This window comes from Octopus sinensis, unplaced genomic scaffold (genome assembly GCF_006345805.1).
Source record: "Octopus sinensis unplaced genomic scaffold, ASM634580v1 Contig15930, whole genome shotgun sequence".
Taxonomy (NCBI): domain Eukaryota; kingdom Metazoa; phylum Mollusca; class Cephalopoda; order Octopoda; family Octopodidae; genus Octopus; species Octopus sinensis.
Window position 1 is genome coordinate 7899 of NW_021834008.1, and position 17636 is coordinate 25534.

At 36.4% G+C, this 17636-nt stretch overlaps 1 protein-coding gene across 1 annotated transcript in view; it reads right to left on the reverse strand.

Moving 5' to 3' along the window:
* Positions 1–1510: 1510 nt before the first annotated feature.
* Positions 1511–17636, reverse strand: part of LOC115230618 (thymidylate synthase) — a 29565-nt gene continuing 13439 nt past the window's right edge. The window contains exons 2-5 of the mRNA XM_029800757.2: positions 13893–13993; positions 8902–8976; positions 7028–7099; positions 1511–1798 (exon numbers count right to left, since the gene is read on the reverse strand). Of these exons, the coding sequence (XP_029656617.2) occupies positions 1661–1798; positions 7028–7099; positions 8902–8976; positions 13893–13993 (386 nt within the window). The 3' untranslated portion in view covers positions 1511–1660. The remainder of the gene's footprint in view (positions 1799–7027; positions 7100–8901; positions 8977–13892; positions 13994–17636) is intronic.

The window sequence follows — 17636 nt, forward strand, 5'->3', positions numbered from 1 at the left end:
TTTGTGACTTGAACCTCCCCAAAAATTCTGCAGAACTGTTGGCTTCCCGACTGAAAGAGAAGAATCTTCTAGAGAATGGGGTCCATATAACCTTTTATTGGAGTCGGCATGAATAGTTCCTTTCTTTCTTCACAAAAGAGAAAGAGCTGGTTTATTGCAGAGATGTCAGTGGGCTTCTTAATAAATTTGGCACTGAGGAATACAAACCAGAGGAATGGTGTCTTTTCACAGACTGCTCTAAGCGTGGTTTAAAATGTGTATTGTTGCACAACGGAAATGTCCCACTCAGCAACTCTGAAGGAAAAATATTTAGAAATTATGTTGGTTCTATGGTTGAGTGGTTGACAACTAAACTGGCACCCTCAATTGAGTAGCTTGCTACTCTTGCCAGGAGGATATCCTGGCAGGACTAAAAAAGACCTGTAGAAGGGTGGATGAGCTCTTTGTGAGCCAACAGCCATCTCGTTGGGGAAGGCAATAGCAAACCACACCGATATTTCTGTCAAGAAAACACTATTAGAAAGTCAGAATGAGGTAATCCTATGACTTCATCCAATATGCTTAATCTGATTAACTTTTGTTGTGCTATCAATGAACTGCATGCATATGTTACAGGACAATATATTAGTCATCAGTCTAGTAGTCTGTGTGAAGCTGCTTCAACTAAAGCCGAATTCCTCAACAATCTGCATGTAACTGCTATTCCTGTCACAGTAATCCCCAATACTCTTGTAGTTATATATGTGTTGATGAAATTGTCTGTGTCAGGAGCAACAGCTTACCTGTAAATTTCATTATGAATTACATGTAAAGTCATTGAAAAAAATTTGTTTTTGTTTATGTTTGTATAATCATGTCTGTTCCTAAATCTTTTGTTACATCATTTTTGAATCTACTTTTTAAAGCTATGATGTACTTAAACACATGCACAACATCATACTAAACCTTTTCAGCAATACTGTCAATTTTCAAAAAAATTAACAAGACACTATAGACATTTAAACAAACTCCTTTTTAGGCACTTTCTGCACAGTCATTACAAGACTGAGCTTTGGAATTATAGGGAAAGATTTATGACTATTTTTGTGCAGCTTTGTACTAAAATTAGCCCTAAATTACAATATTCTAGGAGCCATTTCCTAAGAATGGGAGCATATAGAAGCATAAAATTTTGTATGAATTTTTTTAGAAGCATAATAGCTTGATCAAATTTGAAAAAAATCTGAAGTAGTTATTGTTTTTCACAGAATAAATAATAAACATAAAACTTTTGTATATACATAAATTTTGTAGAGGTATAGGTTACATTATAAAATGTAATGTAAACATTGACATTAATGCAATTTTGATACAAAAGACAAATAGTATTTACACTAAAAATGTTTCATGTTACATCAATCACTGGCACGGTGTATATCATTTGCATTACTGAAGTCATTTGAATTAAAGTATAAAACAAGAATTTTTGTTCACATTTAATTTTCAGTTCTTAGTACAAATATTAGGCTAGTATATGACTTTAATAGATGTAAAAAAAAATAATGAAATGTAAGCACCAAAGTTTCTGTTTACAGAATGTCATGTTTCTTGTGAACCATAATCTACTGATAGATTTTGGAACCCAATAACAGCTTTTTGAAAATGGTTTCTCAAATCCTTCCTATACAGCCATCTCCATCTTTATCTTACTGTATGGCTTATAGCCAATAATTTCAAAATCATCAACATGGAAGTCATCGATGTTACTGACACTTCGCTGAATTTTTAGCTTTGGCAGAGCACGTGGGGTTCTTTTCAACTATTTAAAAGATATAATAAAAAAAAATCAGCATTTGACATATTTTAAACATAGATGTCAGAATAACATAAGGATCACAGTACATACTACACCTACTATAACTGGAGTCACCTTCATGCTTCAAAATAACTGAAACTGGTTTTATCTCTATTTTCTACAACTGACAAGAACATAGTGATCACACACTGTGTTAAAAAAAAATTTTTTCCTCGGTTGGATGCCCTTTCTACTGTACAGTGAAGAAGGAATTAATCTAGATTTTACAAATCAAAGTCAACTGGATTAAACACAGCAGTATCTTCATTTCACAACTACTAGTCTCATAATAATAATGTTCGTCATTTAGGCACAAGGTCAGTGCTTTTAGGGGAAGGGGTCATACTACTGACCTCAATACTTGACTAGTACTTATTTTATCAACCTTGAAAGGACAAAAGGCAAAGTTGACTTTGGTGGGATTTGATCTTAGAACATAAAACAGTTGCAAGAAATATCACAAAGCATTTTCTCCAACACTGCCAATCCACCGCCCTCATAATAACAACAGTTTCTGATCTGGGCACTAGGCTAGCAATTTTGATGGGAAGGGGTCATTACCATGAACCCCAGTATTTAATTGGCACTTTATTTTACTGGCCCTGAAATTATGAAAGGCAAAGTTGACTTAACTCAGAATGTAAAGAATCAGAATAATAATTATTTCTAATTTAGGTGTAAATTCAGTGTCTTTTAGGGTTAGGCTAAGCTGCTACTACCACCACTAAATTAGACATGGGATCACAATTTTTGAAGAAGTAGTATGGTAAATTATACAGGCACTCACAACTTACTGTGCTCATTTTATCAACTTCAGAAAGAATTTCAGTATAACTGATCTTTGCAGGATTTGAACTCAGAACCAAAAGTGACCTAACAAGAGTGCTCTACCAGTTCTGCCTTTCTCACAATAATTTCTAAGAGAGAGACATGGTCACAGGCTGCTGAACGTGAAGAATGCATGGGAGAAGGAAGTCATCCTACTGTGAACTCAACAGAGGGGCCAACTATTCAAGTTGAGAGAAGCATGATAGATAAAGTAGTTAGGTATATGAAGACAGAGAAAGCCCCTGACCCATCAAGAATCACTGCCAAGATCATCATCATTTAATGTCCGTTATCCATGCTGGCAGGGGTTATACGATTTGACTGGTAAGCTGCACCAGGTTCCAACCTGATTTGCTATGGTTTCTACAGCTGGATGCCCTTCCTAATGCCAACCACTCCAAGAGTATAGTGGGTGCTTTTTACATGCCACCAGCATGGGTGCCAGTTATGTAACACCAGTATTGGCCATGACTATGACCTCACTTGGCTCGACAAGTCTTCTCAAGCATGGTATATTGGCATAGGTCTCGGTCATTTGTCACTGCCTCTGTGAGGTCCAATGTTAGAAGGGTGCTTTTTACATGCCACCAGCACGGCATGGCCACAACTATGATTTCATTTGGCTTGATGGGTCTTTTCAAGTACAGCATATCGCCAAAAGTCTCTGTCACTTATCACTGCCTCTGTGAGACCCAACATTCTTCCTGGGTTTACCTCTTCCACAGGTTCCCTCCACTGTTAAAGATTGGCACTTCTTCAGACAGCTGTCCTCATCCATACGCATCACATGACCATACCAGTGCAGTTGTCTCTCTTGCACACCACATCAGATGCCTCTTATGCCCAACTTTTTCCTCAAGACACTTTTATTAACAGTATGCCCTAGTCAACCACCTAGTTAAACAGGTTGTGTAGGAAAGAGCCATGTCCAATGACTGGTGTAGCAGCGTTATAGTGAACTGCTACAAAGCTAAAGGTGATACCTTAGACAGAAGAAATTACAGAGGTATTGAATTGCTGGACTGAGTCATGAAAGTTACAGAAAGAGTCATAGCTTAACTAGTTAGGAACAGTATTAAACTGAAATGCAGTTTGGTTTTATACCAGAGAGAAGCACCACTGGTGTTTATATTCCTAGTAACGCAGCTGGAACTGCAGAAGAAGCACTTAGTGAAAAACCTCTGTACATGGCTTTTGTTGAGAGGGGGAAAGCCTTTGACAGTGTCCTTCAGTCCTTCATCTGGTGGTCAACATGGAAGCTAGGGATATATGAATGGCTGGTGAGAGCTATCTAAGCCATGTACAGGAGATACTGTCAGTAAGGTGAAAGTTGATCATGAATATAGCAATGTAGGAGTTCAAGGAGCAGTTCTCAGTCCCCTCTTGTTTATCATAGTTCTCCTCGGCATAACAGAGGAATTTCAAACTAGCTGCCCTAGAGAACTCCTCTATGCAGATAACTTTGTTCTTATAGCTGAATCTCTACTAGAATTAGAGAAGAAATTTCAGGCTTGGAAGTAAAGGGCCTTAATTTAGCAAAGACTAAAGTACTAGTAAGCAGGAAAGCAAATTACAAACAAATTTAAGGAAATGGTCCTGCCTGATACGTAGAGATGTGCGTAGAAATTCCATAACGTATACACAGTATAAGTTATGGACACAAGAGGTGCAGTGGAATCATAGGAACATTAACAGATAAAGTAGTTTTTGTGTGAGACAGATGTGCAAGCACAATAAACACTAATAATGTGAGGGGAAAAAGACTTCCTCAAATGTCCAGGAGGATCCTTAGAGGTAGTAGTTTCCTTTACTTAAGTGACTGAATTAGCAGTGGAGAAAGTCCCCAGAACAGGCAAAGTTGAGAGAGATATTACTTTTGTTGGCAACAAAGGGTCTTTCACATTGAAAGGCAGATTTTATGCTGCCTTTATATAGACAGCTATGTTACATGGCAGTGACTGCAAACGACATACAAAAGCTTGAAAGAAATGACATCAGTATGCTCTGCTGGATGTGCAATGTGTATGAGCATGTATGACAAGGAGAAAAATTGGGTACAAGAGGCGTCAGATGCAATGTGCAAGAGAGAAGACTGTGTTGGTATGGTCATGTGATGATTACATCTGCATAAAGAAGTACTAATCTCTAATTGTGGAGGGAACCTGTGGAAGAGATAGAACAAGGAAGACATGGGACAAAGTAGGAAATGACCTTCAGATGTTGAGCCTCACAGATGAGATGTCAAAGGGCCGAGATAACTGACTGGATGAGAGGGTAGAGAGGATGGAAAAATTTTTATAATGTATGGGTAGATGGAGTAGAGATAACTGTAGTAATTGAAGGGGAGATATGAGTGGCTCAGGGAGAGGGGTTTCATGTTATGTTAGATATCTGAGAGCATTGGGAGCGATAGATGATTAACTATATATATAAAACACAGGACATGTGCCTGTCTGAGTTTGTCATGTCGTTATAACTTGAGATCAACCCAACCAGTTTTAATGAAATTTTACACATGCTTTACACAGGGCCCATGGAGTGTTATGGGCCAAAAAGGTTTTTAACTTCTTGCCTAATATGGGCCCAGGGGCAGATAAATCACATTTTTTAAGCATCTTTGCAGCATTAAGGCTCGTAACTTCAAGAGTATCCAGTCGCTTTCCTCCAAATTTGCAACAAACATTAATCAGGCTCCTCGAATTGCTGTTGACTAAAAAAAATCTCCGACGCCGACTATGGGCCCCACAGAAATGCAGATTAATCAGATTTGTGTAAACTGCACTGGGTTTTATCTTTGTTTTAGTCCATTTTCCGATGATAAAAATATTGACACTACTTATGCATTATAAGTAGCATGTAATATTTCATGAAAACCTTTTTGTCCAATTTGACAGAGGAAATGAGAAGAACATTAAAATTGCCCTGTTGATGCTTCATGTTACCATCCCATGCACCACCAGGGCCATGTGCGCATGTGCACAGCTGGCTAAAGGCACAACAACCCCATTCATCCATTCTCCTGTTGATGTTTCATATTTCCAATCCTGCGCAACACAGCATGTCTGCTTTCTATATCATCCGTGTCTGAACTATATAATGCAAAAAGACAAACTGCTGTTGTGAGTCACAGCTAGTTCAGTTTGACCAAGTGACCACTTCCGGAAGCTACACTCACCATCTGCAATTACCCCACCCCTGTTCCCTCCCATTTAGTTGCATGAGTAAATACAGGGTGTCCCAGAATTAATGATGATTTGAGTGAAATCGGATGCATATTTTTAAAACTCACTTTTATCTATGTTTATATCTTGTTTAATGTGTTAAAAGTGTATAAATTTTGAATTATGCCTATAATATTATTTTCATGCATATTGGGCCCTTCTTATTTGTCCAAGACAGCTTTGTTATCAATTTGGCAGCAATCACTTTCTTTATCCATCCCCATGATAGAACAATCATTTAGCTGATCTTAAAGAACACATTCTGTTAGCAGTGCAGGAACTAACTCCTGAAATGCTTCAATATGTGTTTCACAATGCTAAGGAGAAATATGAAATATGTAGAGACACTGACATGTTGAAAATTTTTAATAAAAGTTTGATATAAGACTTATAAAGCTATTTGTTTTGGTAATAAACATAGAATTCTGTTAGTTTTTTTTTTTTTAATTTGCTCAATTTCATTGAAACAGATAGTTAATTCTGAAACACCCTGTATGGTGTAGCGTTGTTAGTTGTTGTGTTGCTCAAGTAAATATTAAAATTAAAGGTATTCTTGCCATAAACATCCCATCTTTTTGAGCATGTTGTATCAAGGAGTATATTATCCATAATGTATCTCCATTTTATAGGCATGGCTGTGTGGTTGAGAAGCTTGGGTTAAGTCCCACTGTGCAGCACATTGGGCAATTTTCTTTCATTATAGTTACGTGCCAACCAAAGCCTTGTGTATAATTGCCATTACTATTTTGATATATAAAATAACATACAACTCACTTATTATTGTCATATAATAAACAAGCAGAAGTTTGTGTATGAAATTGCTCTTTTTTCTACTTCAATTATTACATGTTATTTTTTTTCTTATAAAATACACACATACAGGAGGAGTAAATATCTATATATACACAATAACACTTTGAATGTGTCACCCAAGAAAGAGTAAATTACCTGATCAATAATGGGGAGCACTGCTAGTATATATATATATATATATATATCAGATCCCATCTCCAAAAGGTTGTAACAAAAATATCCAGCACTAACATTTAAAAGCTGAAACTCATAATTCAACCTGAAGAATATTTCAGTCAAAGAATGCCAAAATAAATAAATAAATAAATAAATAAAATATTAAATATTCCACCTGTTCTTTTAATGGTTCAACATGGTTCACATAAACATGTGCATCTCCTAACGTATGGATGAAGTCTCCAGGCTATAAAAAAGAAACAAGAACATCATCATTTTCAGCATCATAATAATCATCATCAGAGTGTAAACATTGAGAGAGAAAAGGTGGGCATCAGATGTGGTATGTAAGAGAGACAACTCCACTGGTATGGTCATGTGATGTGTATGGATAAGGACAGCTGTGTAAAGAAAGTCCAATGATAGAGGGAACCTGTGGTAGTGGTAGACCCGAAAAGACATGGGACAAGGTGGTGAACCATGATGTTCAAATGTTGAGCCTCACAGAACCAATGATTAGTGACCAAGACCTTTGGTAATAGGCCATGCTTGAGAAGACCTATCAAGCCAAGAGAAATCGTAGTTGTGGCCAATGCTGGTATCAAGTAACTGGCACCCATGCTAGTGGCATGTAAAAAGCACCTTTCAAGCATTTGGCCTCAGGGAGGCAATGTGGCTGATGCTGGTGACCTCGCAGAGACAATGACAAATGACTGAGACATCATCATCATCATCGTTTAACATCCGTTTTCCATGCTGGCATGAGTTGGACGGTTCAACTGGGGTCTGGGAAGCCAGAAGGCTGCACCAGACCCCAATATTTGGCAATATGCTGTACTTGAAAAGAAGACCCATCGAGCCAAGTGAAACCACAGCTGTAACAGATACTGGTATCACACAACTGGCACCAATGTCAGTGGCATGTAAAAAGCACTCATTACACTCTCAGATTGGTTGGCGTTAGGAAGGGCATCCAGCCATAGAAATCATACCAAATCAGACTGGAGTTTAATGCAGCCCCTCAGCATGGACAACGGATGTTAAATGATGATGATGATGATAATGATCAGTTGACAGTAAAAGAAAGCAGTGTTAGACCATTACTTTTTAATTTTGGCATTTTGTTGTTCCTCTGTATACACACACACCAATTAGAAAACTCCATACAACTCGATTCTGATTTATCTACCACTCCCGATCAACACCCAGGCTCAATTGCCATCCTCAGTGTCTCACTACTCACAATCTACATGTAACTTTAATCAGCCCTTCAATCTCTCTAAGAGGTGTTTGACAGAAATCAATGTTTTGTACATACACATAATTATGTTTGACTGCATACATCATTATTGTTTACCATCTGTGTACACACACACATTGACATGGGTTGGATAGCTTGACAGGAAACAAAGAGCCAGAGGCCTGCTTTGGTATGGTTTCAACAGCTAGATGTACAACATAAAGGTGAAGATACAGAATCCAACTCTATCTGATGGAGGTCATCATATTCTTTAACTGGTTTCAATCATTTGGTGTTTTTCAATTTTCAGATGAAATTGAAAAAGAGATGCATACTGAACCTACTCCTAATCGTGTATATCAGTGTGATATTACTGACTGCATCTAGATATACTACAGCAGGTCAGCCTCCAAGGAAACACATGCTAAGAAGTACAGATGCTGTCAAAGTATCTGATTAGTGATGGGGCAACAACTCTTGTCTGAAAACTGAGTACTGGAGCAATGACTAAGTTGCAATGAAACTAAATAGATGGCATTTATCTGATATGATAACAGTAAGATTAAAACAACAGTTAATGACAATTCTGCAACCAGAAACTGCTGGAACAAAAAGAGGCAGTCATTTTTAAGGCCTAAAAAGTTTCTTCACATCATTAATAACCTGTTAGCAAATAATAAAGCAGTTAAACTAAAAAAAAGTCAACCTCAATAGACAGTGCTTAAAGAAATTTCAGTAGGTTAGTAAGATATAAATAAATACTGTAGAAGGGTACATACACACATCAATTAAACAATATTATTTCTCACCTTCAAACCTGTAATGTGAGCAATCATATAAACCAGTAATGAGTAGCTGGCAACATTGAAAGGAACTCCAAGACCCTGACAAAGGAAATAAAGAATACAGTAAATAACTCAATTATAGATTCTTCACATGGAAACCCATGACAGATTCATGAATAAAATATAACCCAACAGATATTTTTGTCTTGTGCTTGTAAGATTGGTTATAAAGATTTACACAACTCACACACAACATAATCACTATCATCCCTCTCCTGGATACTAAAACCCACAGTATATACACTCAATAGTCATCACTTGACACATACTCCATACAATCATTGCCAAAAACTTAAACACATAATGCCAATCAAACAGCACATACTCTATACCATAAGCTAGCGATCACCCATGAATAAGTATGACTTGGTAACGTATCGTACTTTCACTAATTGTTTTAGGTATCTATGTAGTTGTGAGCAGATACAGACACCCCTGTCTCTCTTATTCTTTGACCTAGTGGCATATAGAGTGTGACAGCTGGAGGGAGAAAGAGGGCTGCACCAGCACTTGTCTGATACTCATTTTCAGCTGAGTAGACAGGAGCAATGTGAAGTACATTGATGAAGAACACAATGTACCTCTGATCATGAACCAACACCCTAATAACTAGGCCATGTGCCTTCACTTTACACAATCACCATCCAATATAATAACACAACATATACTTTTACATTAATACACTAAAACATCAGCAACACATACTCCATATAACTGACATCTAATAAAATCCACACTGTATGAACTGTATATAAACACCACAAATACTATGATATACACTACATCAACATCTCTCAATACTATAACATACCAATTACACTTAACAAAATAATACTAGTGACATTGCTCTAAACAAACAAAACACTAAAATAAAACACGAAACAGCACACACAATTTTACACCCCCAAGATAACGTAGCCCACACCTCAGGAATACAGATGTGTAGTAGAAATAAATATGAATCACAGTTGATTAGTATGTTAAAAACAACAGCCTGAAGTGTTAGCTACTTATATTACTGTTATACTGTGTCCCAAGCAAAGAGGTATGTTTCTCAAAACACAGACCATTAGAAAGCTACAGCTCATCGAAGGAGGATGAAGTTTTACAATAACTGAACTTCTTACACTGATGATTTAAATACTAAGAGAAAAATATTGATGGCCCCCTCCATTGATTCCTACAATCATCATCCAGTTGTTTAATCCATTGACCAACACATTTGATCAATTAACATAAATGACTGAGTATTCCACAGATACATGTAACTTCAACATATCATTGTGTACAACAAAGCTGAACCGTTGATTTACAGGTTCAATACATCTGTTGGGTTTCCACACAGTTTTATTCCCATTACTTGCACTCGCCAAAGGTTATAGTAATAGACACCTGCCCAAGATGCCATGCAAGTGGGAGAGAACCAGGAAACTCAGGATACTGAAGCAAACTTTTAACCACTCAACCAGGTCTGCAACCAAAATAGGCATTCTAATTACCTCCACTGAAAAATATATATTTCTTTACTACCCACAAGGGGCTAAACACAGAGGGGACAAACAAACGGATTAACTTGATTATATTAACCCCAGTGTGTAACTGGTACTTAATTTATCGACCCCGAAAGGATGAAAGGCAAAGTTGATCTCGGCGGAATTTGAACTCAGAACATAATGGCAGACGAAATACGGCTATGCATTTTGCCCAGCATGCTAACGTTTCTGCCACTGAAAAATATAGACACAACAGTGGAGGCTACTTTGGCATGTTATCTACAAATTGAAGGGCGAATAATTGATGTTACTTTTTAGTTTACTTCGTGTTAGTACTACTTTGGCGTGTGATCTATGCGATCTAATTTGTTTTGGCGTGTAACCTACATGCTTGTTTTTAATTATTATATTGTTTATTCTTGGTTTCTTATTATTATTATTTACTAAAACATAAATGAAACATGGTTTTATTATTATCAAAATAATTTTATCAATGGATTGAGCAAACAGATGTTTGCTAAAAATACAGGAAAAAATGTCTTCAGAACTCTTCCTCATCTGTAGCCAACAGAAATATACAAGGTGAGATCGGAAGATTCTTTGGTGGTTCACTCCACTCATTTTTTGGCAAAATACGACTTTTTGAATCCAACCAGGTTCTTTCAATTGTTTGAGTATTGGTTCGTGTTTGGATCAACATAATGTCTTTGGTGGTTAACAGTAAGATGGTGGAAATTTAGGCAATTCTTAGGAATGAATAACTGAAGTTTCTGCAACTTCTCTTTGAATTATGAGTATATATACCCACCAAAACATAGATATATATATATACACACAAACACCTGAATACTTATATACCCATATATATATATATATATATATATATATATATATAAAATAAATATAAGAGAGTGGTCACTATAATTAAATTTAGAAAAATTAGAAGAAAAGTTTTTTTAAAGGAATATTTGTATAGTGTTCAGATATAAGTGGCATTCTGCCTTTCTCTGACCACTTATATCTGAACACTATACAAATATTCCTTTAAAAAAACTTTTCTTCTAATTTTTCTAAATTTAATTATTTAATCGTTACAGTTGAAAAGGTCTCAAAATGACCGAAACCGGTACTGAAATGTTCTTTATAAAATTATTTTAGCATTTTCTATTTTGACTTGTTTTTTCATATATATCAACTTGTGTGTTCCTTTTCACCCTTATACATATATATATGTATATATATATATATGGATATATATTTGTATGTGCTTATGTGCGTGGATCTATGTGTTTGTATGTATGTATGTATAGGTCTATAGATATATATATGTACGCTTGTGTGTTTTATGTATATGTATATATATATATATATATATGTGTGTGTGTGTGTATATGTGTATCTGTATGTATATGTACATGTACGCGTATATGTATGTGTAAGTATGGGTATTTGCATGTATATGTATTTATTATTTGTGTATGCATGTATGTCTATGTCTGTGTGTATATATATATATATAATATATATATATATATATGGGTATATGTATATGTGTATATATATTTATTGGTGTATATGTATGGACTAGTCTTCTGTGGGTGTATTGAGGTATGTATGTGTAAGCGTGTAGACATGAATCTGTAGGTACGCGTACGTATGTGTATATATGTGAATGTATGTAGATGTATGTATGTATGAATATAACGCGTGCGTGCGTGTATGTGTATGAGTGTACGAATGAGTGAGTGTGTGTGCGAATGAGTGTGCGTGCGAATGAGTGTGCGTGCGTGAGTGAGTGCTTGTGTTCGAGTAGAAAGATAAATGGACTTGCTGTCGTCCCCAGGGGGACGATAGCCAAGATGCTTGTGACCGCGGTCAAAGATAACAAAAGTAATAAATGAAGATAATAAAATTAAAATAAGGGAATGGGTTTGTATGTGTATGTATATGTGTGTATGTGTAGGTATGTATAGGTACACATATGTATATATATATATATATATATATATATATATGTGTGTATATATGGACATGTGTGTGCATGTGTGTATGTATATATGTGTGTGTATGTGTGGGCGTGTGTGTATATATACATGTATGTGTGTATATATATATATGTATATATATATATATGTGTATATATATGTATGTATATATATGTGTGTATGTATGTGTGTGTGTGTGTATATATATACATATGTGTATATGTATAAGTGAGAATCTCCTTATTTACCTAAAACTCTATTCTTCTATTTATTTTTTTATTCTTTTATTTATTCTTTTATCTAATTTACCACTCACTCCTTGACCACTCCCCTAAGTATGATATTTTTGCGCTATGCCTACCCCCAAAAAAGTCCCCCACCACCACCCCTTTAAACCTGCCTAAATGTATAAATGCCAATACAATTCTTGTTAACTAGCTTCCTGATGATTTCTCTTGAATGAAACAGTTCTAGTCCAGTAGAAGCTCCTTCTATATAATAAATATATATATATATATATATATATATATATATAAGCGATAGTCTTCTTATTTACCTAAAACTCTATTCTATTATTCTATTTATTCATTTATCTACTTTATCACTGATCCTTTTGACCACTCCCCTAAGAAAGACAGTTTGTGCCCTGCTTACCCCAAAAAGTCCCCCACCACCACCCCATTAAATCTGCCTAAATGTATAAATGCCAAAACTTATTTTGACAGCAAGCTTCCTGATGATTTCATTGGAATGAAACAGTTCTAGTCATGTAGAAGCTCCTTCTATAAAATAAATTAATTTACTCTGCTATGTATTGAGTACCTTATTTAGTGGTTAACCCCGACTCAACCCGGGACCTAATACATATGAAAAGAAAAAAAGAAGAGGTGAAAGCTATTTTTGTTAGAATCAATTTACACAACTTAGTTTATATTTTGTTAATAGAGTAAGAAGTGCAGTGTTCAACCTATTTTAAGGCTCTCAGCAGCTGGTGATAATGATGCCCAGTCAGAGCAGAGAAAACATGAGTGGGAGGGAAACTAGTTTGGGTTGTGTACTGGAACAAAGTGAACTTCCCTAAAGACATCCAAACACCAGATGACACAATTGAACAGAGTGGTATGTTAGATGTATCTTCAAAATTATTCACACCATCATCACTTAATGCCCACTAAAAATGAACAATATCATTCATTTGATGGTTATTCTTGTTTACAGCCATCGTGTGAAATCAAGACTAGATGGACACACACAATAATCGTCATTCAGTTTCCCTCTATCAAATCAATTCAGAAAGCTTTTATCAGCACAGGGCTATAGAACTCTATCTTAAAGTGCCATGCATTGGGGCTGAACCGAAGATCACATGCAAGTTTCTTATCCACACAATCGAGTTTGCACTTGACTACCCTACAGAAATACTTTTAACAGCTACAAACTTCTATGAAAAGGAAACAATTTTTTCAAGGCTACAAACCATATCTGCTGATCGTTGATACATCTGACAAGATAGTTCACCATCTTGAACATAAAACTGACACATTACATGACAGGGGGGAAGTGCCATTTTAGGTAAATCTGAAAAAGAAAAAAAAATCAGTCAGTAAATAAACAAATATATCAACTTGAATATATGTAAATATATTCTTGAATATATGTAAATGTAGGATAGCTTCAAACATATTCTATGATCAAGTTCACGTTCCTACCCAGTCTTTTTAGTTGGTATCATGTACTAGAACTACATTATCTAACTTATTTTTTTTGAGATTTTACTTTACAGCCATAAAAGTCTGAGTTCAATTGCACTGCAACTTGGGCTAATATCTTCTATAACAGCTTTGGGTTACCTAATGTCCAGTAAATTAGATTTGGTAGATGAAAACTGTACCAAGGCCTGTCATGTGTGTACATGTGTATATTCTAGTTTGTCTAGCATCCTTTTTCCTTGGTAGCATGGGTGACATAGTGGGTTATTCAGAGATAGGTTTTTACAGTTAGGTGCTTTTCCTGTTACCAACCCATACCTGTTTTTAAAGTAATTTATTGTTTTATTCTACAGTTCATAAGTGCACACTGATCGGTCAGAAAGTCAACGGAGACTGATTTGGTCAAGCAGTGACAAGTATAGAACATAATCAATTATGCAACACACACCGAGCTACCTGTTTTAAACACAACACAATGGTCAAACAGGGACTAGAGCAAAAAAAATGAATTCAAAGCCACATGATTAGCCATAACAGTGCCTAAATTTATAATTTTTAGCAATTGACTAAAAAACTGGTGCATTTGAACACAACCCTCACACTCTATTAAACTTAAGCAGTATAGATACTCCTCTCCCATGTACTTCTTGCATTAAATTAGTGATTGGTCTGTTGTGCAATTGTATCCAATGATGCTATCGTTTACAAACTGGTTTATTTGTTAAATCCTTTTTTATAGTTTAATGTCCTTTGTAGCACCAACAACTGTGAAGTGGAAAATGGAGTGGCATAGAGTTACGTCACTTGACTTAGAGACTCGATGTGATGGTTAGAATAAAATTGGGGCCTGTCGGAGGCAAGTGACTGAATTCCTTTCGAGCACTGGGCCTCATAGAGGCAAAGTGGCTGAGTTCCTTTCAAGTGTTGGGCCTCACGGAGGCAAGGTGGCTGAGTTCCTTTTGAGTGTTGGGCATCATGGAGGCAAAGTGATCCTTTTGAGTGTTGGGCCTCATGGAGGCAAAGTGGCTGAACTCCTTTCATATGTTAGGCTTCACAGAGGCAATGACCAAAACCTTTGGCATTATGTTGTGCTTGAGAAGAAGACCCATCAAGCCAAGAAAGTCATTGAAGATACTGGTATCATGCAAATGGCACCTGTGCTGGTGGCACGTAAAAGCACCCATGACACTCTCATAGTGGCTGGCGTTAGGAAGGGCATCCAGCCATAGAAAACCATGCTAAATCACACTGGATCCTGGCACAGCTTTCCAGTGTGCCAGCCCAGTCAAATTATCCAACCCATGTCAACATAGACAACAGACATTAAATGATGATGATGATGATGATTAACAGCCAATAAAAAGCAGTTCAATCTTACTGAAAGAAACAAGGTGTATAATGTAGTTCAAAATACATATTTTCAAGGTAAAATTAGAATATGCTAGGTTAATAAAATTTCATCTGAGATTAAGCAACATTATACCTAACATGTCTCCACTAGATATCCTACTTTTAGTCTTTACAACATTTAACTCTAAAAACTCAAAATATATATAAATGCTGTCAATGTTTGAAGTATTCGTATTTTTATAGCTGAGACTCATCACAAGTTATTGAAAGAATGAGCAAAAAAAAAAAACAGCTACAGAGATTGTCAGAATATGTAATATTTAGTTACAGAAATAGTTCCTTTGTTTTTATAATATTTACATGGTACACAAGTTGTACATAGCATTTAATAAAAATTGTTTGTAATGTTTCTTGTGATTATATAAAACAAAAATTAAATTTAAAAAAAGCATCATCAACTGAAATAATCCCAAGTTTTTACTGATGTGTAAAGTCCCTGAACCATATATATTGTAGCAATGAGTTTCTACATTCTCTCTGTTTGGAGCAAACAGACTAACCACTGTTTTTAAATTACCACATTAGACAGACTGACGTTGTATGCAATACTTAATGAGTATTAGGATTACAGCAGCTGGCCAAAAGAAAACTACATAAATACTTCACATTTAAATATACGAGGGTTGACTGAAAAGTTCATAGGCTAACCAAGATTACTCCCATGGAATGCAACCAAATAAGGTCTAGTTTTCAACATAGTCTCCACCTGCAGTCCACACACTTCTACCATCAGTGTTGCAGTACTTGGATCCCATTGCTGAAGAAGCTTTCATCCTGTTAATCAAAAAAGTCATCAACAGCTGTAAGACATTACTGTGATACTGGTTCCCAGCCAAGTGTTTTTTTCACATTGGGGAAAAGATAATAGTCAGATGGGGCCAAATCAGAAGAATATGGAGGGTGATCAGCTAGTTCAAAGTCACAGTCATGCACACTAGCCATTGAAACCAAGGACTTCTGTGCTGGGACATTATCTTGATGAAACATAAACCCTTTTGTCAGTTTTCCAGGGAATTGGTCCTTTCATAACTGCCACAGCAAGTTGGCATAGCACTGTCTATTGATGGTGTGGCCCTTCTGAAAATAATCAATAAACACAATGCCTTTTGCATCCCCCAAAATTGAGGCCATCACCTTCTCTGCAGATGACACAACCTTGGCATCCTTTGGAGCTAGTGAAGAGGGGTGTTTCCTTTGAATGGATTATCTCTTTGTCTCTGGTTCAAAGTGATGAACCCAACATTCATCTTAGGGTTAGGAAATGTTCAAAGAAACTAGCTGGATCTGCTTCAAACATTCGTCAGATTTTATTAGGATGTTATCAGCCTGGTGAGCTTTTGATTAGGTATCAGGAGACATGGCACCTACCAAGCAGAAACTTTCATCATACCAAGTTCATTGTGCAAAATATTCTCAACTCTCTCACGGAATATGCCAATAGAATTGGCTATTTTATTTATAGTCAATCTCCTTTCATCCATCACCATGTGGTGAACACAATCAATGTTTTCCTTGGTGGCAGCAGTTGCAAGACAGCCAGACCTTGGGTCATCTTCAAGACTCTCCATTCCTGTCCTAAATTAGGCTACCCACTTTTGCAAAGTTGATAAAGATGGAGCATAATCCCTTAATGTAGCAACCATGTCAGCAATGTAAACATGAATGTCCTTGGGGGTGCTAAGCCCTTTTTCTACAGGTACTTGATAACATCACAATGCCAAATTTTATCCATTTTCAAGAGAAGTTACTTGTAACAGGATGAAAGGTCTGTAACACTGGATGGGTGCAGCTCTCATCCTTTACATTAAAATATTAATCGAAGGAAAGAGTCAAGACTTCCGATTAAAATATTTTATTTTTGTATTCGCAATATATACATTCTTCTTCAGGGCGAATTGGCAGCCTAGGAGCTCGTTGCAGTAGTCAAGTGGAGTGAGCCAAATCCTGTCCGTTCAAGCATAGCGTAGCAACGCCACAAGGTGTGGCTTGAGAGAGCTGCTAACACATGTCCGTCCTGCTCGGCTGTCAGCATTCGAGACTGATACATGAGAAATTTTGCTGCTGCTAGTTTTCTGCGCATGTGCATGAGGGAACTTGCGGCA